General features: G+C 43.2%; 1 protein-coding gene across 1 annotated transcript in view; it reads right to left on the bottom strand.

The window, feature by feature from the left end:
• LOC137250636 (uncharacterized protein CG7065) overlaps positions 1 to 22,906 on the bottom strand; it is a 55,493-nt gene extending 32,587 nt beyond the window's left edge. The window contains exon 1 of the mRNA XM_067783784.1: positions 20,451 to 22,906. Coding sequence (XP_067639885.1) covers positions 20,451 to 22,566 — 2,116 coding nt within the window. The 5' untranslated portion in view covers positions 22,567 to 22,906. The remainder of the gene's footprint in view (positions 1 to 20,450) is intronic.
• Between the last annotated feature and the right edge of the window lie 323 nt (positions 22,907 to 23,229).

Here is a 23,229-nt window from a genome sequence, read left to right on the forward strand (position 1 = left end):
ATCACGTCATTTCCAACCTTCCACACATCGCAGGCTTACTTGTTGTGTGTAAAATATAGATCAGCTGTTCGAAATCACGTCTTATCACCAGCTGCAGTAACGTTGGGCGGGTGGCTTGGAATCACGTCCTTTCCAACCTCCCACACATCGCAGCCCTACTTGTTGTGGGTCAAATATACATCAGCTGCTCGAAATCATGTCCATTCCGACAGCACTAATAATCAATTCCCGTTGCTCCGCATCACAGTCCATCCCGACAACTGATTTAATAATATCATATATATTATTGCTAATTGCTGGTTTTGTGTACGGGTCCCTTTTTCGCTCTTATTTGGAATCCAAATCTATAAATAGTTTTGGTTGTAAAGATGGAGATTCGGGCTATTAGCGAGTGTTAGAAACTCCGCCACCAATAATTTTAATCCCAAAAATGTTAATGTCATCATCAACATCTACATCCCTCCTGTCACCTGTTGCCCCAGTGGATACTGTCCTGACATAAGCGCACTACTCACTGGCGATAATCGCACCACCATGATCTGTGGCATTTTTACCTACAGGTCGATAGCAGGGGTGAGATGTTGGCGGACCAAATAGAAAAACGACGTTCTGCACGATACACAGAGACGCCCCCACTAGTATGGTAGGAAACTGTCACAGTTCGCCAGATATATCAATCGTGAGCGCAGGATGGTAACATTTTTTTATCTAGCGCATATCTTCAACCTGTCCCTGTCTACCTTCGTCACGCCCGAAAAACGGGAAATGGCCAGGGTGGTTCCGCTATTATAGCCAGGGAAACCAGCTAACATAGGAAATTCTTATCGTCCGATATCGCTCCTATCGCCAGTAGCCAAGACGCTTGAACGAAAATCGACGCTGATGATGGCAAAACGTCGAAACCGGTTTGTCTCGAAATCAAATTTGACAAGGGATGACGGAAAATCGCTCCAATATACACCACTTTTGAAGCCAAGCCCTAAGGCCTTTGGGGAGTGTCCTTATCGCTACAACAACAACCGCGCTAAACGCCATTAACACGCAAATAAATTGGGGATTAAATCAAAAAACCCCAGCACAGGACAGTACTCGTTGAGCTAGACCTATCAAAAGCTTTTCATACGGTCATACAGTGGGTGGCTTGGAATCACGTCCTTTCTAACCTCCCACTCTTATAACCAGCTCCAGTAACTTTGGGCGGGTGGCTTGGAATCACTTCATTTCCAACCTCCCACACATCGCAGCCCTACATGTTGTGTGAAATATACATCGGGTCACCAGCTCCAGTAACGTTGGACGGGTGGCTTGGAATCACGTCCTTTCCAACCTCCCACACATCGCAGCCCTACTTGTTGTGGGTCAAATATACATCAGCTGCTCGAAATCATGTCCATTCCGACAGCACTAATAATCAATTCCCGTTGCTCGGCATCACAGTCCATCCCGACAACTGATTTAATAATATCATATATATTATTTCTAATTGCTGTTTTTGTGTACGGGTCCCTTTTTCGCTCATATTTATTGAGTCAATGGCAGAAACCTTACTGACTAGATTTACAAGTTTGCAAATTAACTTAAGACTAAATATGTATTTAATTAGCGAGCTTTGCTCATATTGCTTTATACAATGGTTTTTGTAATTGATATTAGAGAAAAATTGTAAGTTTACAAACGGCGATGGTTACTAGGACATGTTTCTGAATTTCACTTCTTCATCAGCTAGCTTTTCGGGAGATGAGCGTTGAACTCGAGTCTCCAACATTCATATCAGTGCAAGCCTTTTTTAGCTGAATAACTAAATAACTAAAATTAATTTAAGGATGAGATAAATTTTTTCGATAGTAAGACTCAATCCGTAACTTAAACAAAGGCCTGGGCATTGCAAAGTCAAGATTTAGCATTCTAAAAATTTTATTAAGCTCTTCGAGACCTCTTGTGAGAGGGGCAAAGCTAAGGTAATTGGTTCTCAGAACTTCACCGTAGAATATATTATGAGAGCGTAGAGATCTACTAGGAACTGGAAAATTTAACTGCCCCAACAGAGCTGAGCAATCAATAGTACCAGAGATATCGTAAATAAACATTAAATGTTGTACTGAACGTCTGACATGCAGTGACATAACATTTATAAGCATGCACCTGTTTATATAAGGTGGTAGTGGATTAACAAAATGAAGAAGTAGGAGGACAAATCGAATAAATTTACAAGATAGTTAACATGGTTAACGAAAGTGAACGAAGAGTCGAAAATGACACCAAGATCACGAAATTCTTTGACCGAGGCAAGATATGTATTAGCGATATAGTATGTTGACGTAAGCGCACTTGTAGATCTAGAAAACGTGATATGCCAAAATTTGCTACTGTTAAGTCTCAGATGATTATTAAAAGCCCACACATTAAGAGCATCCAAATCTCTCTGTAAGAGCAATGCATCAGATACAGAGGTGATACGCCTAAACAGTTTTAAATCATCAGCATAAAGTAAATAATTTGAATGCTTTAAATATAAGCCGACGTCATTAATGAAGATAACAAATAAGATTGGACCGAGAATACTACCTTGTGGCACCCCAGAGGTTGCCAAGAACGCATAGGACCTCATATTCTCCATTTCAACAAATAAAATTCGGTTTGTCAGGTATGACTTTAACCATGACAGAAAGGCTGAATGGAAACCAATGTATTCAAGTTTCTGAAGAAGTATTTTGTGGGACACTGTATCAAACGCCTTTGAGAAATATGTATATATAGTATCAACTTGATACCCATCCTTAAAAGCAGAAACACAGTATTGAGAAAAACAGCTAAGTTTGTCACTGTTGAACGACACGCAACAAACCCATGCTGACATGGATCGAATATTCCTTTAATAGCAAAAGCCAACTTCTCCTTTACTACTTTCTCAAACAGTTTTGAACAGGTTGATAGTTTAGAGATTGGTCTGTAGTTTGCTACCTCGCTCTTATTTCCAGACTTGAAGATTGGAGTAATAGAAGCCAATTTCCATCGATCAATGAAAACGCCAGTGAGATGCCAATATTAAATATCTGATTCCGATACCAATAATGAGCCAAAGTCCAAGGAATTAGCTGTATCAGAACCAACATCAGAATTATTAGAGTCAACAACAAAATTAGATTTGAAAAAATCAGCAAAAAGGTTCACTGTTTCCACTAAACTGTTTGAACTAATGCCATTAAAATTGACAGAAGTTAGAATATTGGAGGAACCTTTTTTTGTACGGACAAAGTTCCAAAAGGCCTTGGGATTTTGCTTTAACTCTTCTTCGAAATGGGAGATGTATTTATTATATAAAAACTTATCAAACACATTGAACTGCTTCATGTATAATAAGTATCGATCTATAAATGAAGTCATTGGTTGCTTTGTACAACTTAAAATACTTATTTCTAAGATTTTTAAGCTTTTTTAACCTGGTATTGTACCAGGGTAATTTATGTATTTTGCTTCGAAGAAGGGAGAGATTTCTACTAAATATATCAGATAACTGCAGCAGATAAATTTCAAAGCATTCAGAGGCATTTTTAGCACAGAAAATAGAGTTCCAGTCAATTTCAACAACACTCGAATTGAATCCAAATCTATAAAGTTTTGGTTGTATAGATGGAGATTCGGGCTATTAGCGAGTGTTAAAAACTCCGCCACCAATAATTTTAATCCCCAAAATGTTAATGTCATCATCAACATCTACATCTCTCCTGTCACCTGTTGCCCCAGTGGATACTGTCCTGACATAAGCGCACTACTCACTGGCGATAATCGCACCACCATGATCTGTGGCATTTTTACCTACAGGTCGAAGGCAGCGGTGAGATGTTGGCGGACGAAATAGAAAAAACGACGTTCTGCACGATAAACGGAGACGCCCCCACTCGTATGGTAGGAAACTGTCACAGTTCGCCAGATATATCAATCGTGAGCGCAGGATGGTAACATTGGCATGCGAACACCTACCCATACTTCTTTCGCTCGGCCGGTCTGCCGACTCCATCACTACCGAAAAAGGCACCTTCATCAATTTAAAAAAAAGTGGGCAGATTACAAAACTTATACTGGCAATAATTAGTCGACCGCTTTCATGTCAACCTAATAAAACCGCACTGCGTTTTTTTAGCGCACGCAAACAACCGGCGTTTTTTGCCCTAACCCAAATAAGCATGCGTTGCGACAATGTAAAGCATGTGTGCAAACGTCAAATCTAAATGTCACGCAGAACAAAAATTGGAAATCGAGTTAGGTTTTCACGCAGCAAATTCAATTTGGGTTGCTCTCATACAAGTTGTATGTGCATGAGACATTTTTGACATAAAATTACTTGCGTGCGTTTATATTAGGTTGGCATGTTTGTGATTGTGTCGACTTTAAATAAATAAATTTTGCTCCGACTGATGTCCGTCAAGGCGAGCGTGATTTCCGCAAGGTCATTGAATCCGCTTCGGCTCGTTTGTATTCCCGCCGGAAGAATCCCGGAAATCCGGCCATATTTTCTAGCGGAATGGGAGGAGCACTTAAAAAATTGTAACCCCTCTGCCGGTGTAGGTAAGGTATCGTCCACCGTAAAGTCCCTCTCGAACCCGACTAAGCACAATGGCAAAATTTCCGTCACCTTTGGCGATAAAGTACTGTTGAATGCAAAAAAAAATGCGCGAGCGCTTTCTGTCGACAATATGTAATGCATTCTACGGTTGATAAAGCCAGACGCGCACACAGGTTGAAGATGTCATTGTTCATGCTACACCATCTAAAGCATTAGGCCCATCTACAGCGCGTCCCCAATTATCATCACCGCCAAATAGGTTGAAAATCCCATAGTTCATGCTAAACCATCTAAAGCAGTAGGGCCACACGGCATAGCCATATCGATGCTTAAAAAACTAGGCAAAGAGGGATTTTATTATCTAGCGCATATCTTCAACCTGTCCCTGTCCACCTTCGTCACGCCCGAAAAACGGGAACTGGCCAGGGTGGTTCCGCTATTAAAGCCAGGGAAACCAGCTAAAATAGGAAATTCTTATCGTCCGATATCGCTCCTATCGCCAGTAGCCAAGACACTTGAACGAAAATCGACGCTGATGACCGGTTTGTCTTGAAATCAAATTTAACAAGGGATGACGGAAAATCGCTCCAATATACATCACATTTGAAGCCAAGCTCCAAGGCCTTCGGGGAGTGTCCTTATCGCTACAACAACAACAACCGCGCTAAACGCCATTAACACGCAAATAAATTGGGGATTAAATCAAAAACCCCAGCACAGGACAGTACTCGTTGAGCTAGACCTCTCAAAAGCTTTTCATACGGTCATACAGTGGGTGGCTTGGAGTCACGTCCTTTCATACCTCCCACTCTTATCACCAGCTCCAGTAACTTTGGGCGGGTGGCTTGGAATCACGTCATTTCCAACCTCCCACACATCGCAGCCCTACTTGTTGTGTGTCAAATATACATCAGCTGGTCGAAATCACGTCTTATCACCAGCTCCAGTAACGTTGGGCGGGTGGCTTGGAATCACGTCCTTTCCAACCTCCCATACATCGCAGCCCTACTTGTTGTGGGTCAAATATACATCAGCTGCTCGAAATCATGTCCATTCCAACAGCACTAATAATCAATTCCCGTTGCTCGGCATCACAGTCAATCCCGACAACTGATTTAATAATATCATATATATTATTTCTAATTGCTGTTTTTGTGTACGGGTCCCTTTTTCGCTCTTATTTGGAATCCAAATCTATAAATAGTTTTGGTTGTAAAGATGGAGATTCGGGCTATTAGCGAGTGTTAGAAACTCCGCCAATAATTTTAATCCCAAAATTTTAATCCCCAATTGGCAACCCTCGCTCATGTCAGAATGTAAACTTGTTCGAATTGTTTCATCACTATTCTAATACATAAGTGCAAGCAAAGACAGCGGTTGTGAAAAAAACAAATGTAAGTAGGTATTTTATTTCAAACTCTTCAATATTTAACAATTTTCTTCTTTAATTTATTAAATAAAGATTTAAAAGCCTTCGGCTATTTTTTACGATAAATACGCTGTTCTAAACAATTGGTTGGATCGCCAACATTTCTTTTATTTGACGCTTAATCTGAAATATATGTGGCGTGCTTTGACGTGCGCAGGTGTATCTGATGATGTAGCTAATAGAAAGTGGAGTTGCGGTAAATGTCTAAACTCGTCAAATACGGTGCAAGCAGCAGCAAAAAAATCATGTACAGCTGGCACGCTTATACAGAATAAGGTATGTAATAAATCTGATGGAAAAAGTTGTCGTAGTTCGGGTAAATCAAAGAAAGGCATGAAATTAGAAATGATGCTCCTGGAGCAAAGGAAGAAGGCTGATTTAGCGTATTTAGAACAAATTATACGCAGGCACAAGGACACTGATGAATCAGAAGACGAAAGTAGTGTAGTGGCACCAACGGAATGTCGAATTAGGGAATGGGCAGCCGGTGAGGCTCAAGGCGATGTAGGTAGGGATGAGGAAAGGCAATGTAATGGGGCTATAGGTCAGGAAGATGGGGCAAGGCTGCAGGCTCGCACAACTTCTGCGGTGAGTGTTGCCAGTTAGAGACCGGAACAAATAAACGCGAGACATGTGGTGCCAAAGGATCTGCCGGTCTTAGGTGGCAAGCCAGAAGAATGGCCGCTGTTCCTAAGTAACTTTGAGAACAACACGTTTGTGTCGATTTAGCCACGACGAAAATCTAATGCGATTGCAACGCGCTTTAAAGGGGAAAGCGCTTGAATATGTAAGCAGCAAGTTGATGATTCCGGCTCTTGTACCGGAGATAATTGCAACTTTACGAATGGTGTTCGGCAAGTCAGAGCAAATAATAAATAGCTTGTTGACTAAGTTACGTGCCTCGCCACCTGTCAATGTAAACAAATTGGATACTTTGGCGACATTTGCGTTGGAGGTAAAAAATTTAACGGCGACTATGGAAGCGTCTGGTCTTCATTCGCACATGAATAAACTGCTATTGATACAGGAGCTTATTGAGAAGCTGCCTGTGCAAATGCGCCTTCAATGGGCATTGTTATCCCGCTCGTACCTAAACGCTACTGTGAAAGCATTTAGTGAATGGCTTTTTGGTTCAGCTAAAGCAGCTAGCAGTGTTACCTCAGTTACCTTAACCGCTGGTATGGACACAGAAAAACGTAAGGTTCAGCGCGTGAGCTTTCATAGCGAAGATCCAGAGACTAGGCATAAGACCATGGGAACAGTAAAACAGAAGATGGCGTGTTACTTTTGCGAGGAGCCTCATGTCATCATGAAATGGCATAAATTCAAAAGGCTGAATTACGATGAAAAATGGAACATAGTGCATAATCTAAAGCTATGTAAAGTATGTTTGAGAAAGCATGACATGAAATCCTGCCGTGAACAAAGAGAGTGTGCAGTAAATAATTGTAATCGAAGACACAATCCGATGCTTCATAAAACTCGTGAAGGATCATAGAAAAGATCGTATTGCAACAGTTGCAGCTACAAGGCAAAAAGAAAGATTTATGCCTCAGATGGACAGATGGAACGACACGGGTCGATAAGAATTCTGAGGTGATTGACTTGGAAGTCTCGCAACGTGGTACGGGTGAGATGCTTGGGTTACGCAATGTGCACTCTGTAGAAACGCTTGATCGGCCTAAGCAAACACTAAACATAAAATAACTCTCTGACAGACAATACAGACACCTACGTGGAATACCCGTGGAATAATACTTTGAAGTCATACCACAAGTCATTATCGGAGTGAATAATAAACATCTAGCGATGCCGCCAAAGTTTCGAGAGGGCAAGGTGAAGATATCAGTAACATGTTCCATCGGGTCTTCGTAAACAAGCAGGATCAACACGCTCAGCGATTCTTGTGGAGGGACTGCGATGATAGTCGCGCGCCTGATGTATACTCGCTGCAGGTATTGAGCTTTGGAGCAAGCTGTTCGCCGTCGTTAGCACAGTACGTGAAAAACCGAAATGCATTACAGTTTGCGAGCTCGCATCCAAGAGCAACAAAGTGTATCCTCGAAAAGCATTATGTTGTCGATATGCTAGATGGGGCAAACTCATTGCGAGAAACTATTCAATTAGCTAGGGAGCTACTAGAGATTCACAAGAATGCGAACTTTCATATTCGAGGATGGCTATCGAACTCAAAGCAAGTAGTAAAAGCTTTGGGAGACGCAGGTGCTGTAGGCAATTTTTGTAACTCTGCAAAACGAGTGGAGCAAGTAATCGACGTCAACAAAGTGTTGGGTATGTGGTGACATACAGATGATGATGCTTTCAGTTACAACCTGAGGTTTACGAAAGCGAATAACGATATTCTTCGCGGGCGGAAATGGAGCTTCACGTGTTCGTAGATGCCGGAGAAAATGCTTACGCAGCAGTGGCCTATCTGCGGCTCGAGGATAGAGGTAAAGTAGAAGTCTCCCTTATATATTCCAAATCGAAAATCGCGCCTCTACGACCTATATCGATTCCTCGTATGGAGCTGCTTGCCGCAGTGATGGGAGCACGTCTCGGTAATACAGTAAAAAGGGCGCCTGTTTTAAAAATTGACCGTGTATATTATTGTACGGATTCCAAAACAGTTCTATGTTGGATACGTTCAGATCCTAGGAAGTATAAGCAGTTCGTCATGTTTCGAGTGGGAGAAATACAGGAAACCACGGAGGTGTCGCAGTGGGGGTACGTTCCGTCGAAGTTGAATGTAGCGGACTTAGGAACAAAGCATAACACTGCACCAGACTTTTCATCGAATAACAGGTGGATTACAGGCCCTGCATACCTACACCAACCAAGGACGAGTTGGCCCAATGGTCAAACAGATCTAGAAGAAAATGCGCAACAAGAGACACAATTAGTTGCAGTTTGTATACAAGACAAATCACCGATCATAGACGTAACACGATTTTCGAAATGGGAGAGAATTTTACGAGTTGTTGTTGTTGTTGTAACCGCAATTGTCTTTGTTTTGGGTGTTACTATGTGGTACAGAACGGTCTTAATTGAACGAATGAGACGCTCCCAGGCTCCTCCCATATGCGGAGCAGCTGGAGGAATAATGTCTAGGCGGTGGTACAGCTGGTGAATTCGGCTTCAAATTTTACTTGGGACAAGGCATTACGAAGCTCTTTTTTAGTTGCCTTTAGGTTAGTCCCGTTATCGCTAAAAAATGTTCTAGGTGATCCTCTTCGTGCGATGAAGTTACGCACTAATATACAACAAGAGCTAGTCGTCACGCTATATGCCATTTCGATATGGACTGCTCGGCATGTGAGGCACGTAAAGAGGACACCGTAACGCTTTTCAGTTCTTCTGCCAACTGTCACCAGTAGTGGTCCAAAAAAGTCCCCTCCTACATTTGTAAACGGTTGCGTATATGCAGACAATCGCTCCTCTGGTAAATCGGCCATCTCGGGTGGACGAGGGCTTTCCATGAGATTCTTGCAAAGTTGGCACTAAATCGCACGGAAAGAAGTAGTTCTCGTAGTCCGGGTATATAAAACTTCTGAAATAGTTCGTGTATCACGGTTTCGTGGTTTATATGTTTCCACTTTCGGTGGTACCAGTCAACTATGAGCTTAGTTAAATGACTAGTTTTAGGCAGTATAATCGGGTTCTTAGTAGCATCACCTATAAATGACGCTCTTTCTAAACGGCTGCGCATACGTAAGGTGCCGGTTTCATCTAGAAACGGTGAGAGTTTTCGCAAAGGACTTGCCTTTGGCAATAGGGTTAAGGAATTTTTAGATAGTATTTGGATTACATTGGGAAAGGCTTGGGCTTGAGAAAAGCGATGCAAATAGTTCTGACTCCAGACAAGTTGTTCTGTTGTCAGGCTACCCCTAACTGGAGCCCCCTGTAGCTTAGTAACAAAGCGTTTAACGTACGCTCGCCACGGGCTGTCTTCTTATGTCCCCAGAACACCATCTACATAATGAGGCGAGAATACTCCCCATCAGGGAGAGAAATGAGATGCTGACCAAACAGTTCCTGTTGAATACCCAGAAACCTGAGCATCCCAACAGATATCTGATTGATGAGCCAGCACCACCTAGGGGCTTAAGGCGCTTCCCAAGGCAGTCGGTTCTATGTACCGGAGCGACTCGGGATTTTTCCCGACCAAGGACTGTCATTTCAGTGTAACCCCATTTAATTTGTTTCGTCCCTCCCACAAATTGTCATCCTCCCAGCAGCTCCTTGCAGCAGGACTGCTCCATATTCTCTTGCTCCGGGAAGGTATCGAATCCAATCCGGGTCCGTCTCCTGACCCCGGTCCTGAGAAATGGTTTTGCTGCATCTGCCGGAAAAGAATCTTTTTAGGACGGTCATACTCTGTTCAGTATGTCTCGTGTAAGGGATGGTTGCATCGGACAGGTTGTTCTGGGCTTGATCCCAAAACCCGACGTCCACGTAACTTTTATAAATCTTTTGTGGCTCCTTGCTGTTCACGCCCAAGGGCGCCCCGTAGTCTGCGTCTAAGCGCCCCCCCATTACCTTCCAGCAGCCCCGCTGCTCAGCAAGCCACAACAAGTACCCGCTGCTGCTCGCGCCTTACGGCGCCAACAACTCAAACAGCTGCTACCACTCATAACTACAATCTTCGTAGTAGAGTCGGAAGCAATGCTGAGCAACAGCCCCTGCCCCCGTCTTCCCCCCCCCCCCCCTCTTTTCCGGCAGCAATCGCGTAGGTCAGGGAAACAGACTCTTAGTCCCTACCTCCGTTTGCACCGTTTTCCAGCACAGAATATATATGTTTGCGACATCCGCCCAATGCAGCTCCTGCCTTGGGTGGTGCCACTTTCCTAGATGTTCTGGTCTCCGCGACGGCAACCCCTCGACGGGTTTCATCGCGCCATGTTGCCAGGTCGCAAACCCAAATCATCCGGGTACCCCAATGCTTGCCCAAGGACGCCCAGTCCCAGGGCCACAACAGCAATTGCGTCCTGGCCTTCCTCAACCCAGGCGTAGTCACCCGTCACTTACCCCCAGAGTGGCGACGTCTCCCCTCATGCACTTCAGAATTCTGCAGTTAAACTGTAATGGACTAACTGGGAAGATTACGGAGATAGTCAATTTCGTGAAGCGGCACAACATCCGCATCGCTGCGATTCAAGAGACTAAACTCACAGCACGATCTGCATTGCAGACCTGCTCTGGGTATAATGTCCACAGAAAAGATCGCGAGAGCGGAAATGGAGGCGGCCTCGCGTTTATAATACACCACTCTGTGCAATATCACATATTTGATCCTGACATCGACCGCAGGGACAACGTCTTAGAACGTCAAGGCCTATCTGTCCGGTCAGGCGATGCAAACCAAGAAATCATCAACATCTACATCCCCCCTGCCACCTGTTGCCCCGGTGGATACCGCCCTAATATCAGAGCCTTACTCACTGGAAACAATCGCATTATTTTAGGCGACTTCAATGCCCATCATGATCTATGGCATTCAAATTTGCGGGCGGACAGTAGGGGCGAGATGTTGGCGGATCAAATAGAAGAAACGACGTTCTGCACAATAAACGGAGACGCCCCCACACGTATGGTAGGAAGCTGTCACAGTTCGCCAGATATCTCAATCGTGAGCGCAGAACTCGTAAACTGCGTCAACTGGCAGCCGATGGTATCATTGGCATCCGACCACCTGCCTATACTTGTTTCGCTCGAGCGTACCGCCGACTTCATCGTCACCGAAAAACGCACTTTCATAAACTTTAAAAAAGGAAAGTGGGAAGAATATAAATCCTTTACAGACAACCTCTTTGCTGCCCTCCCTATCCCGACTGATGCCCGCCAAGGGGAGCGTGCCTTCCGCAAGGTCATTGAATCCGCCTCGGCACGTTTCATTCCCGCCGGGAGAATTCCCGAAATCCGGCCCCACTTCCCGGCGGAGGCCGCAAACTTAGCGAGAGAACGTGACCTTATAAGGTAGCTTGATCCAGGCGACCCCCAAATAAGGGATATAAACCAACGCATCAGATTGCTTGTGGATGAACACAAGCGGGCGAAATGGGAGGAGCACCTAAGAGGTTGTAACCTCTCTACCGGTGTGGGTAAACTTTGGTCCACCGTAAAGTCCCTATCGAATCCGACTAAGCACAAAGACCAAGTTTCCATCGCCTTTGGCGACAAAGTGCTGTCGGATGCGAAAAAATGCGCGAGCGCTTTCTGCCGACAATATATAATGCATTCTACCGTCGACAAAGTTAGACGGAGGGCCAACAGACACGCACATAAACACAAATTCAGCGCGTCACCAATCACCATCACCGCTAAAGAGGTTGAGGACGCCATTGGTCGCGCTAAACCATCCAAAGCTGTGGGCCCAGACGGCATAGCCATGCCGATGCTTAAAAGCCTAGGGAAAGAGGGTTTCAAATATTTAGCGCAGGTCTTCAACCTGTCTCTTTCCACCTTTGTCATACCCGAGAAATGGAGAATGGCCAAGGTGGTCCCGCTACTAAAGCCTGGTAAACCAGCTAACATAGGAGAGTCGTATCGTCCGATATCTCTCCTATCGCCAGTAGCAAAGACGCTCGAAGCCATTTTTCTCCCTTATTTCCAAGCAAATTTGCAACTAGTCTCCCATCAGCATGGCTTCAGAAAACTCCATAGCACTACCTACGCGCTAAATGCCATTAGCACCCAGATAAATTGCGGTTTAAATCAAAACCCCCACCATAGAACAGTACTCGTAGCGCTAGACCTATCAAAAGCTTTTGATACGGTCAACCATGGCTCGTTACTGCAAGACCTGGAAGGGTCTACCCTTCCCCCATGTCTTAAAAGGTGGACCGCAAATTATCTGGGTGGTCGGCAGGCATCGGTGCTATTTAGAAACGAAACATCAAAGCCAAGGAGAATTAAACAAGGGGTGCCACAGGGTGGTGTCCTATCCCCACTTCTGTTTAATTTCTACATATCTAAGCTACCTTCACCACAGGAAGGAGTCACAATCGTTTCCTACGCCGATGACTGCACAGTAATGGCCACAGGCCCAGGCCCACAGATCGATGAGCTATGCAATAAAATAAACGGCTACCTCCCTGATCTCTCCAGTTTTTTCGCCTCGCGAAACCTGGCATTATCACCGACTAAATCTTCCGCGACCTTATTTACAACATGGACGTCCCAAATGTCGACCATTTTGAACATCCACGTCGATGGCTCTACGCTACCGACTGTCCTACACCCCAAAATCTTGGGTGTGACGTTTGATCAGGATCTACATTTTGGTGAGCACGCAGCCGGAATTGTTCCGAGAATTTAGAGCCGTAACAAAATCCTCAAATCCCTTGCTGGCAGTGCCTGGGGAAAAGATAAAGAAACGCTCATGACTACATACAAAGCAATTAGCCAGCCGATTACGTGCTACGCGTCACCCATATGGTCGCCAAGCCTAAAAATTACCCACTGGAAGAAGCTACAGGCCTGCCAAAATACTGCTCTCAGAATTGCCACGGGCTGTCTTCTTATGTCCCCAGAACACCATCTACATAATGAGGCGAGAATACTCCCTATCAGGGAAAGAAACGAGATGCTGACCAAACAGTTCCTGTTGAATACCCAGAAACCTGGGCATCCCAACAGACATCTGATTGACGAGCCAGCACCGCCTAGGGGCTTAAGGAGTCATCTCCGTAAGCATTTTGAGGAAATACGGCATCTGACAACACAGCCGTATGAAGCGAAAAAACACAAGCAGGTCCTTGGTGAACCCCACAAACAGGCGTCGGACCTTTATGCCGGGAATTGCCCGGTGAACCCAGTACGCAAAGTAAAGTATCCAAAACTTGCGGAAGAGGAACGCATACTCCCCAGGGAAACGCGTGTCACTCTGGCTCAACTTCGTTCTGGATACTGTAACAGGTTAAACTCTTACCTATCCAGAATCAACCCCGACATACAAAATGTATGTCCCGCTTGCAATGTGTCCCCACATGACACCAACCATCTCTATAATTGTAATGTGGAACCAACGCCTCTAACACCCCTTTCCCTATGGTCCACCCCTGTTGAAACAGCAAGTTTCCTTGGACTCCCGTTAGAGGATATTGATGACAGTTTGTGATCGGTCGCGTCTATTAGGTGGGGCGAAGCACTGCTACAACAACAACAACAACAACAGGGGCTTAAGAAGTCATCTCCGTAAGCATTTTGAGGAAATACGGCACCTGAGAACCCAGCCGTATGAAGCGAAAAAACACCAGCAGGTCCTTGGTGAACTCCACAAACAGGCGTCGGACCTTTATGCCGGGAATTGCCCGGTGAATCCAGTACTCAAAGAAAAGTATCCAAAACTCGCGGAAGAGGAACGCATACTCCCCAGGGAAACGCGTGTCACTCTTGCTCAACTTCGTTCTGGATACTGTAACAGGTTAAACTCTTACCTATCCAGAATCAACCCCGACATACAAAATGTATGCCCCGCTTGCAATGTGTCCCCACAAGACACCAAACATCTCTTTAATTGTAATGTGGAACCAACGCCTCTAACACCCCTTTCCTTATGGTCCAGCCCTGTGCAAGTTTCCTTGGACTCCCGTTAGAGGATATTGATGACAATTTGTGATCGGTCGCGGCTGTTAGGTGGGGCCTAGCACTGCTACAACAACAACAACAACAACCCGAAACAAAAATTTAACGTAATATAAGCATACATTTGGTTTTATTTGTCTCTATTGGCAACCCTCGCTCATGTCAGAATGTAAACTTGTTCGAATTGTTTCATCACTATTCTAATAAGTGCAAGCAAAGACAGCGGTTGGGAAAAAACCAAATGTAAGTAGGTATTTTATTTCAAACTCTTCAATATAAAACAATTTTCTTCTTTAATTTCTTAAATAAAGATTTAAAAGCTTCCGGCTATTTTTTACGATAAATACGCTGTGCTAAACAATTGGTGGGATCGCCAACAGCGAGCTTTGGGCAATTTTGGTCGTAGTGCTTTTGTTTAGCTATATTTTATTAAAATAATTTGCTAAAAATAAACGATTATGAGCACACAAATAAATCTATTTGTACTATGGCACTATTGTGAATTTTTGCACTGCATTACCGGTAGTTGCTCTCATACGCCAGATTGCAGCGCAAGCTGATTTCTGTTGATATATGATAAGAGACTTTTAGATTGGTTGCGCAAGATGCGCACGGGTACGGCTCGTATATACATATTTTATAATATAATTTTGTTTAATTTATAATTATAATTTTCTGTAATTTATCTGTAATCCGTAACTATATTTAGTCTGATTAATTGTTAAATTTGTAGACTATAAATAAACCATGGCACGTTACTGCAAGGCTTGGAAGGGTCCCCTCCCTCATCCAAGTCTCAAAAGGTGGACGAATTAAACAAGGGGTATCACCGGGTGTTGTCCTATCCCCGCTTTTGTTTAACTTCCCCACCAGAAAGTCACTATCATTTCCTACGCCGACGACTGCACAATAATGGTCACAGGCCTGGGCCCACACAACGATGAGCTTTGCAATAAAATAAACAGTTATCTCTCCGATCTCTCCAGTTTTTCCGCCTCGCGAAACCTGACATTGTCACACACAAAATCATCGGCGACCTTATTTACAACATGGACGTCCCAAATGTTGATCATTTTGGACATTCACGTAGATGGCATTACGCTACCGACTGTCTTACACCCAAAAATTTTGGGTATGACGTTCGACCAGAATCTACATTTTGGAGAGCATGCAACCGCAATTGGAGCATTGTAAAACCCTTCCAATAAGATAAAGTGTTTCTCCTTTTATTTTTTACGTAATATATCCGATACTGGAGCGCGAAAAGGGAATGGTAATATCGGAAGCAGCAAAATACAATGCATCCGGCCCTAAGGAAAAGAGAATCGGGCGCCACCTGTAACTCCAGACAGTTCCAACAACTAAATTCGCTGGAATTCGGTATTTTCAGCCGATATTTACTGTTGCTGCTCGGAATCACTCGCATTCCGACAGCATTAATATAACAATAAAATTATATGATGTGTAACGAAAATAAAGCCAAACAAAAGTTGGAGCAGAGGGGTTTGGAAACACGTCCTTCTCAACCTCCAATTATATGTTGAGCTGTGCTGATCGGAATCTTCCGTTCGGGGACTAATACATTCCGACAGCTTAAAATACAAATATAATTGAAATATATAAGTTGCAAATTATGTTGCCTTAAGCTGGGAGCACTGGGTGATTGGAAACGCGTCCTTTCCAACCTCCCTTAAATGAGTGGCTCCCAGACTCGTCCGCTTGCCACGCTAGTAAGTATGCTGATCGGAATCACATGGCATCCCAACAGCATATTCAATAGAAATAAGTGATTGTAATAATGAATTATACTTAGTAGTTTAAGTTTTAGGCCTAAACAGCCGTAATAATAAATAAATTAAAAATTAAAAATTGTACCTAAAATACAGAGCCGCAATAAAATTCTCAAAACTCTAGCCGGCAGCACTTGGGATAAAGAAAAAGAAACGGTCATTACCACCTACAAAGCAATTGGCCGGCCGATTGCATGCTACGCGTCCCCGATATAGTCGCCAAGCCTAAAGGTTACCCACTGGAAGAAAATACAGGTCTGCCAAAACAACGCCCTCTGAACCGCTACGGGCTGTCTTCTTATGCCCCCAGAACACTACCTACACAATGAGGCGAGACTACTCCCAATTAGGGAGAGAAATGAAATGCTGAACAAACAGTTTCTATTGAATACCCAGGAACCTGGGCATCCCAATAGACATCCGATTGTTGAGGACACATCTCCCAGGGGCTTAAGGGGCCATCTCCGTAAGCATTATGAGGAAATACGGCACCTGAGAACACAGTATTGCCCGGCGAATCCAGTTCTTAAAGAGAAATACCCAGAACTGGAAGAAGAGGAACGCACCCTCACTTGGGAAACGCGCATCGCTCTAACTCAACTTGAATCTGTGTACTGTAACAGGTTAAACTCTTACCTATCCAGAATCAACCCCGATATACAAAATGTATGCCCTGCTTGCAACGTGTTCCCACATGACACCAATCATCTCCTTGGACGCGAGCAGCAGGGAGCCATAAAGATTTGGTTGGGTTCTAACCAAGAACAGCCCGAACGGTATAACCATCTGGCAAGAGTATGGCCGTCTGAGGTAAATCCTTTTCCGACATATGCAGCACACCCACAGCCTGGGACCGGGGTTAGATTCAATGCCTTCCCGGAGCAGGAGGGTATGGAGCAGTCCAACTGCAAGGAGCTGCTCCGAGGATGACAACTTGTGGGACGGACGACGCAATAAATTAAATGGGGTTACAATGAAATTGCCGCCCTTAGTCCGGAAAAAAATCGCGAGTTGCTCCTGTACATAAAACCGGCTGCCGTGGGAAGTGTTCATTAAACTTAACCGCAAGTGACAGTTCTCAAGTCAAGTAAAGTCTATGCTAAGTTACGTTACTCATTACGTGCGCTTAAGACTAACAACATTCTGCTGTTGTTATTTTACTTAAATCAGGAAAATACATTATTTTTTTAACGAATAACGAACTGTGAATGAGAAATCGCGGTTTCCAATCAATTGTTTCGAATTTTTTAGTCGAAAAATATGCACTTCTTCTTTAATATCCAACTGTATATAATATCCAAGGAATACGGTCAATTAAAATTAACTTATACTAAATTCGAAAAAAAATTAAAACATTTAGTACATTTATGTTTTCTTATGGTCAGCTGAAATTATTGTTTAGGTATAACGATTAAGTACGTCGAAAACTCAATTTAGTTCACTTATCCACTAATTTGTGATTAAACGTTTAATGAAAATAACTTTTTTGCAAGGAATCATGGCGGAACCAGTAACAGATGACTTCCGGCGCAGTACACTTTAGACATTTTTTTTTCCGATTCACAAAAACAAAGATGGAACTTTTATTTACGTTTGTAGGTATGTCACCGTGATACCACGTTGTATGGTTCCGCCATGCAAGGAATGAAACCTATTCAGATTACTCAATTGCAGGTCCCCCAGCGGGTTAGGAGGTCAGAATATACCCGCGGTAGGTATGCCTGTCGTAAGGGATTCAAGGGGTTGTGTAGCGCAATATATAGCTTCTCCAACCCAATTGTCAACCTCACCTTCGAGCGGAGAATCCCGTTTCACTAACAGACGAGGCTCTGGCGACCCCAAGCTCCTCATGGAACTTGGGGGTGGGGAGGGAGGGATGGCCTGAAGGTTCAATGTGGCCATATAAATCGTTCCCGAGATGGTCGGGCCAGCACCTTAATGGTGCTGTGTTACCGGAGCGTATCGGATCTGTATCCGACATAGGACCATCACATCGATAACACTCCCCAAAGCCTTCGGGGAGTAACCTAATCGCTACAACAACAACAACATGCCTGTCGTAAGAGGCGACTAAAATACCAGATTCAAGGGGCTGTGTAGCGCAACCCTTCAGGTTGCTAGCGCAATATATAGCTTCTCCAAACCCAAATGACAACCTCACCTATCCGCGGCGAATCCTGTTTCACTAACAGGCGAGGCTCTGGCGACCCCAAGCTCCTCATGGAACTTGGTGGTGGGGAGGGAGGTATGGCCTGAAGGTTTAATGTGGCCATATAAATGGGCTAGCACCTTAATGGTGCTGTGTTTCCGGAGCGTGCCGGATCTGTATACGGCAAAGGACCATCACATCGATATCACTCCCCAAAGCCTTCGGGGAGCAACCTTTCGCTACAACAACAACTCAATTGCAGGAATACCAGAAATGCCGGAACGCAAGACATATCCCGTTTTTACACCATTTGTCCCGCTTTCCCATTTAAACCTTAAAATGTCCCGGTTTCAATAAGTCTAATTACCGCTAGCGTACGTAGTTTAATCGTTCACTGTACAAACAGCACTAGGTTAGAGAGCTATCACTTTACAGCAAGCCGCTCGATCTATACATCGACTGCTGAGTGGAATATCACCCTGGATCACGTCTATCTACGGATGTAACTCGTCTGTCTTCTCAATACATGCTTTGCCTTACATTAAGAGGTACCTGGAACTTCAAAAATGTTTTGGAAAACACATATGTAGGCAGAATTGTGAGTGGTCAAATATATCGCTTCCGAAGTCGGGCAGTCCTTTGCCGGTACGCTGCAATACTGGCCAGACTTCCGGGGCGCAATGGCAGCGCAGCCTTTAACTTTAATAACGGCGCCATGGTGTGGTTGTAGCATGCTCACCTACCACACCGAAGATCCTGAGTGTCCAGGGCAAAGCAACATCACCCGTCTTAACAAATTTTTTCAATTAGGAAAAAAGATTCTAAGCGAGATCGCCCCTTCGGCAGTAATTTGGCAGACACTTCGAATGTAATTCTGCCTTGAAAAGCTTATCAGTGAAAACTCCTCTGCCTTTCAGATGCCGTTCGGATTCGACGGAAAATATGTAAGTCCCGTCACGCCAATTTGTAGAGACAAATTAAAATGAGCGCGCCATAAAACGGAAAAGAAACTCGGCCTAAGGTAAAAGTCTAGTTGAGGGGTCGACTGCTAATACGCGTCAAAAAATATCTAGGGAGGTGTCAAAAGACGCGTATTGACCTCGACAACAATAATCCGAAGGCGGAAAAGAAAAATTAAATCTGTCCGGAGATAATTGGTTGTGGTACCCACAAAAAAAAAAAAATTTAACATAAGTGATTTGCGCGGATATAGCTTTGGTCTCCAAACCGGTGTTGGACCCCCCAGGGTAATTTTTTATGGTAAAACGCTACTAAAAATATCGAGAGGTGTCAAAAGACGCGTATTGACCTCGAGATATGTAAGTCCAGTCACGCCTATTTGCTAGGCGAATCTATTCCAGGTGGTGGCAAAACGAATTCAACCACGTCGCCGTGCAGAAGAATGTCAAGTCAAAAGAAAATTTTCATAGATTTCGATTAACTGCCATTTTGTTGTAAAAGACTTTGTATGGAAAATAATCAAGAAGAAGCAGTCAGCTGTTGGGATAACAACACCTGGGACTGAATGCGCCTTGCTTATTTGTAGGTAAGAATGAAATTGAGCACGCCGCAAAACGGAAGATAAAATCTCATCAGCTGACATTGTTTTTTTTTTTCATTTCACTGGAGTAGGGATTGTAAAAAGGAGAAGGCAAACTCAAATTACAACCAACACATTGACAATATTTTCGTAGAAGAAAATTGAGTATCACCAAGTCAGTTTCCTATCCCACTAACAGACTTAACCTGTTAATTTTTTTTTTTTGCATAGCTCAAAATTACGGCTGTGTTTTGACTTTATTGAGAATGAGGGTTTTTATCGGTTTTTTCGTTTCATTCCTTGCACTTACGACTACGCTTACAAACTAAAACCTGTAACATAAAATATTGCATTGATTTTACTTACGATTTTGCGATGTGGATAATACCTACCTTTGCTGGTGACCTGATGAATGGCTGCGGCAATATTTTTTATAGCTCTCTTAACCGCACGTTTTTTTTGTGTATCATCAAGCACTTCAGCTATTAAGATGCCTTTCAATTTCTCTTTAATTGTTTCGAAGAATACAACGTGATCATCATTTAATAATAAATCATCGGCTGAGTTTGCTTTGACCTTCTCCAATGCCAACGCTTTGCCCAATAAATCGACCACCTTTGGTCCAAGACTACCTAAATGCTCTTCAAGCGCTGTTAGTAAACGTAAAACTGCCACAACAGTTAATGGGCCATCATCTTCTGGTTCGGGTTCCTCTACAATTGTTGCCGATTTGGAATTTGGTGCTGGTGATGGTGAACGTTCATATCTGGGATATTTGTGTGAATCAAGTACACGATAACGTGTTGGTGCATCATATAGTGTTGTTGATGCTATAGGAGCATGTCTACTAGTAGAACGTCCCGCATATGATGAACTGTAGTAATCGCTTTCAGCTGGTACGGGATATGTACTACGGGTGGCATGGCGATGACGTGAGTGGGAGTGAGAATGTAATGCGTAGTCATCATAATCGGATATTGGACTTTTTGATAATGAGGGAGAACGGTCCCGTGATCTTCTATAGTCACGTTCGCGTTCGCGTTCGCGTTCCCGCTCACGTTCACGTTCACGATCACGCTCGCGCTCACGACCACGCGAATTACGACGCGGTGATTTGGAACGTGTTCGACGCGCACGTGAACGAGTTGGTAGAGGAGACCGGGTCCGTGATCGTGTACGTGATCGTCTTGGTCGACGGCGTAGCGGTGGAGTTTCATCATCGCTGATGTTTATAACATCAATACCATTTTTAGAGCGTTTTGGTCCATGATCATTGGAACGTTCTGTAATTTTAGGTCCTAAAATATGTCCACCCGATGTAATAGCTGTGGCATTACGTCCAGTTGGTAGCTTATATTTCTCTTTAATTTGTTCAATTTTTTCTTCTGCATCTTCTGGTAGTCCAAGTTTTACTTTAATTTCTTTTTTCTTCTTTTCTACTTCGGCATTAAATAAATCCTTCATACGCTTAGTCCAAAATGTGATCCATTCAGGTTTGTAATCATACTTATTGGGATCCACTTTCTTTTCAAGTTGCAGTTCTTTATATCGTCTATTCCAGAATTTTTTCCACTCTTCTGGATATAAAGGATGCTTTTCTGGATTCTTATCATAATCTTGTTGTATTTTTTCCATTTGCTTAAATTGTATTTCAAGCATACATCTGTATTTTTCCCATTTATACTTTTCCTGTGCTATATGGGAAGCCTGTAATGACAACTCTCTCGGTGTTGGCAATTTCTTTTCAGCATCTTTACCTCCTTCGCTACGTTCCTCTTCGAATGGAGGAGAGCGTCGCACTCTGGGCAAAACGCGATAAGCTGGAGATTGATCTCTTTTCTTTTGTTTTTTAGCATTTGATTCACCATCGGAATCACTTGATATTTCATCCAAATCATCGCGTTTAGTTGTTTTCGATGCCGCCTCTTCATTTACTAAACGCTTCGGTGCTTTTATAGTTATTTGCAATGTTTGCTCCATAGGTTTCGGAGGTGGATTTGGTTCCCATAACGAACGATCAATAGCATCTATAAATGATGGGCCATTAAGTTCATCATGATGAAATTTATTATTAATTTCTCCAACATATTTTGCTTTCGCCCGACGAAAATCATCACTATTTACCACCGACAACTTCAAACGGCCATGATGGTCTTCAATGGCTTTTGCCAATTTATGTACAACGCTTAAAAGTATTTGATGTGAATTTGGCTTGTACTTTACTGCATTAAATTCACGAACTGCAGTTGGAAAATGCTTCTCCAAGTACTTCATGCGATGATTATACGATGTCCAATGTTGCATAATAGTACGAGGATCGCCACGCTTGTCGCACAGCACACAGATGTAACCAGGTTCACGGCGGTCATCTTCGTGCAATTCAATTGTATACTCGAGACCGACTAGTGGATTCCCCTTGTATACATCGATTGTCTTTTGTATTTCCGGCTCCCGATTAACTTCATCTTCAAAGCCCGGCGGCACTGGTTCTCCCGCAATGATATTCATTTTTTAACCAAAAATATAACACAAAAACTTTACTCACTTGCTAATAATACCTTCAGTACGCTCAATCTACCGGTGTAGATGAATATATATTAGTTGTGGAAACACGCTAGTTTTTTGGTGTACATACAAAATGGCCAATGTATAATTGATGGATAATTGAAGTCCCTCAAAACCTTTATAAATTAGTTACAATGAATATATAACTGCACTTTATTTTTTTTTTATTTCGGGGGCTATTAATTCTCAAATTATATCCTTTTTTCATAACTTTTACAGAGACACTTGAAATAAATGAAAATTTTCAGCTTCGTCTGCGATGAACGTAAAATATCAGAGTTGCTGCAAGCTGTTTGGCTCTACTACAATTTTTACAACCTCTACAAGAACACTTTCATATATGCGTCGTGAAAAACTAAAGGGCCAATTAATGGTGACTTATCCATAACCAGATAAAACAGGTGAAAATCAATGTAATCAATGAATGGTGTCATACCATAACGCTAAAGCCATAACCATATTGTAACGAATTTACTGCAAATCCTCGTATTTGCAACCTTCTGCTAAGTTCGAATCACTATACTGTTGAATAAATAACTCCTCTTTTCAATAATGTAAAATGGCCTTTATTAAAGTACAATAACACTACTATTGCCCGCTTCCCAA

Source organism: Eurosta solidaginis, chromosome 4 (assembly GCF_040869045.1).
Source record: "Eurosta solidaginis isolate ZX-2024a chromosome 4, ASM4086904v1, whole genome shotgun sequence".
Classification (NCBI taxonomy): Eukaryota; Metazoa; Arthropoda; class Insecta; order Diptera; family Tephritidae; genus Eurosta; species Eurosta solidaginis.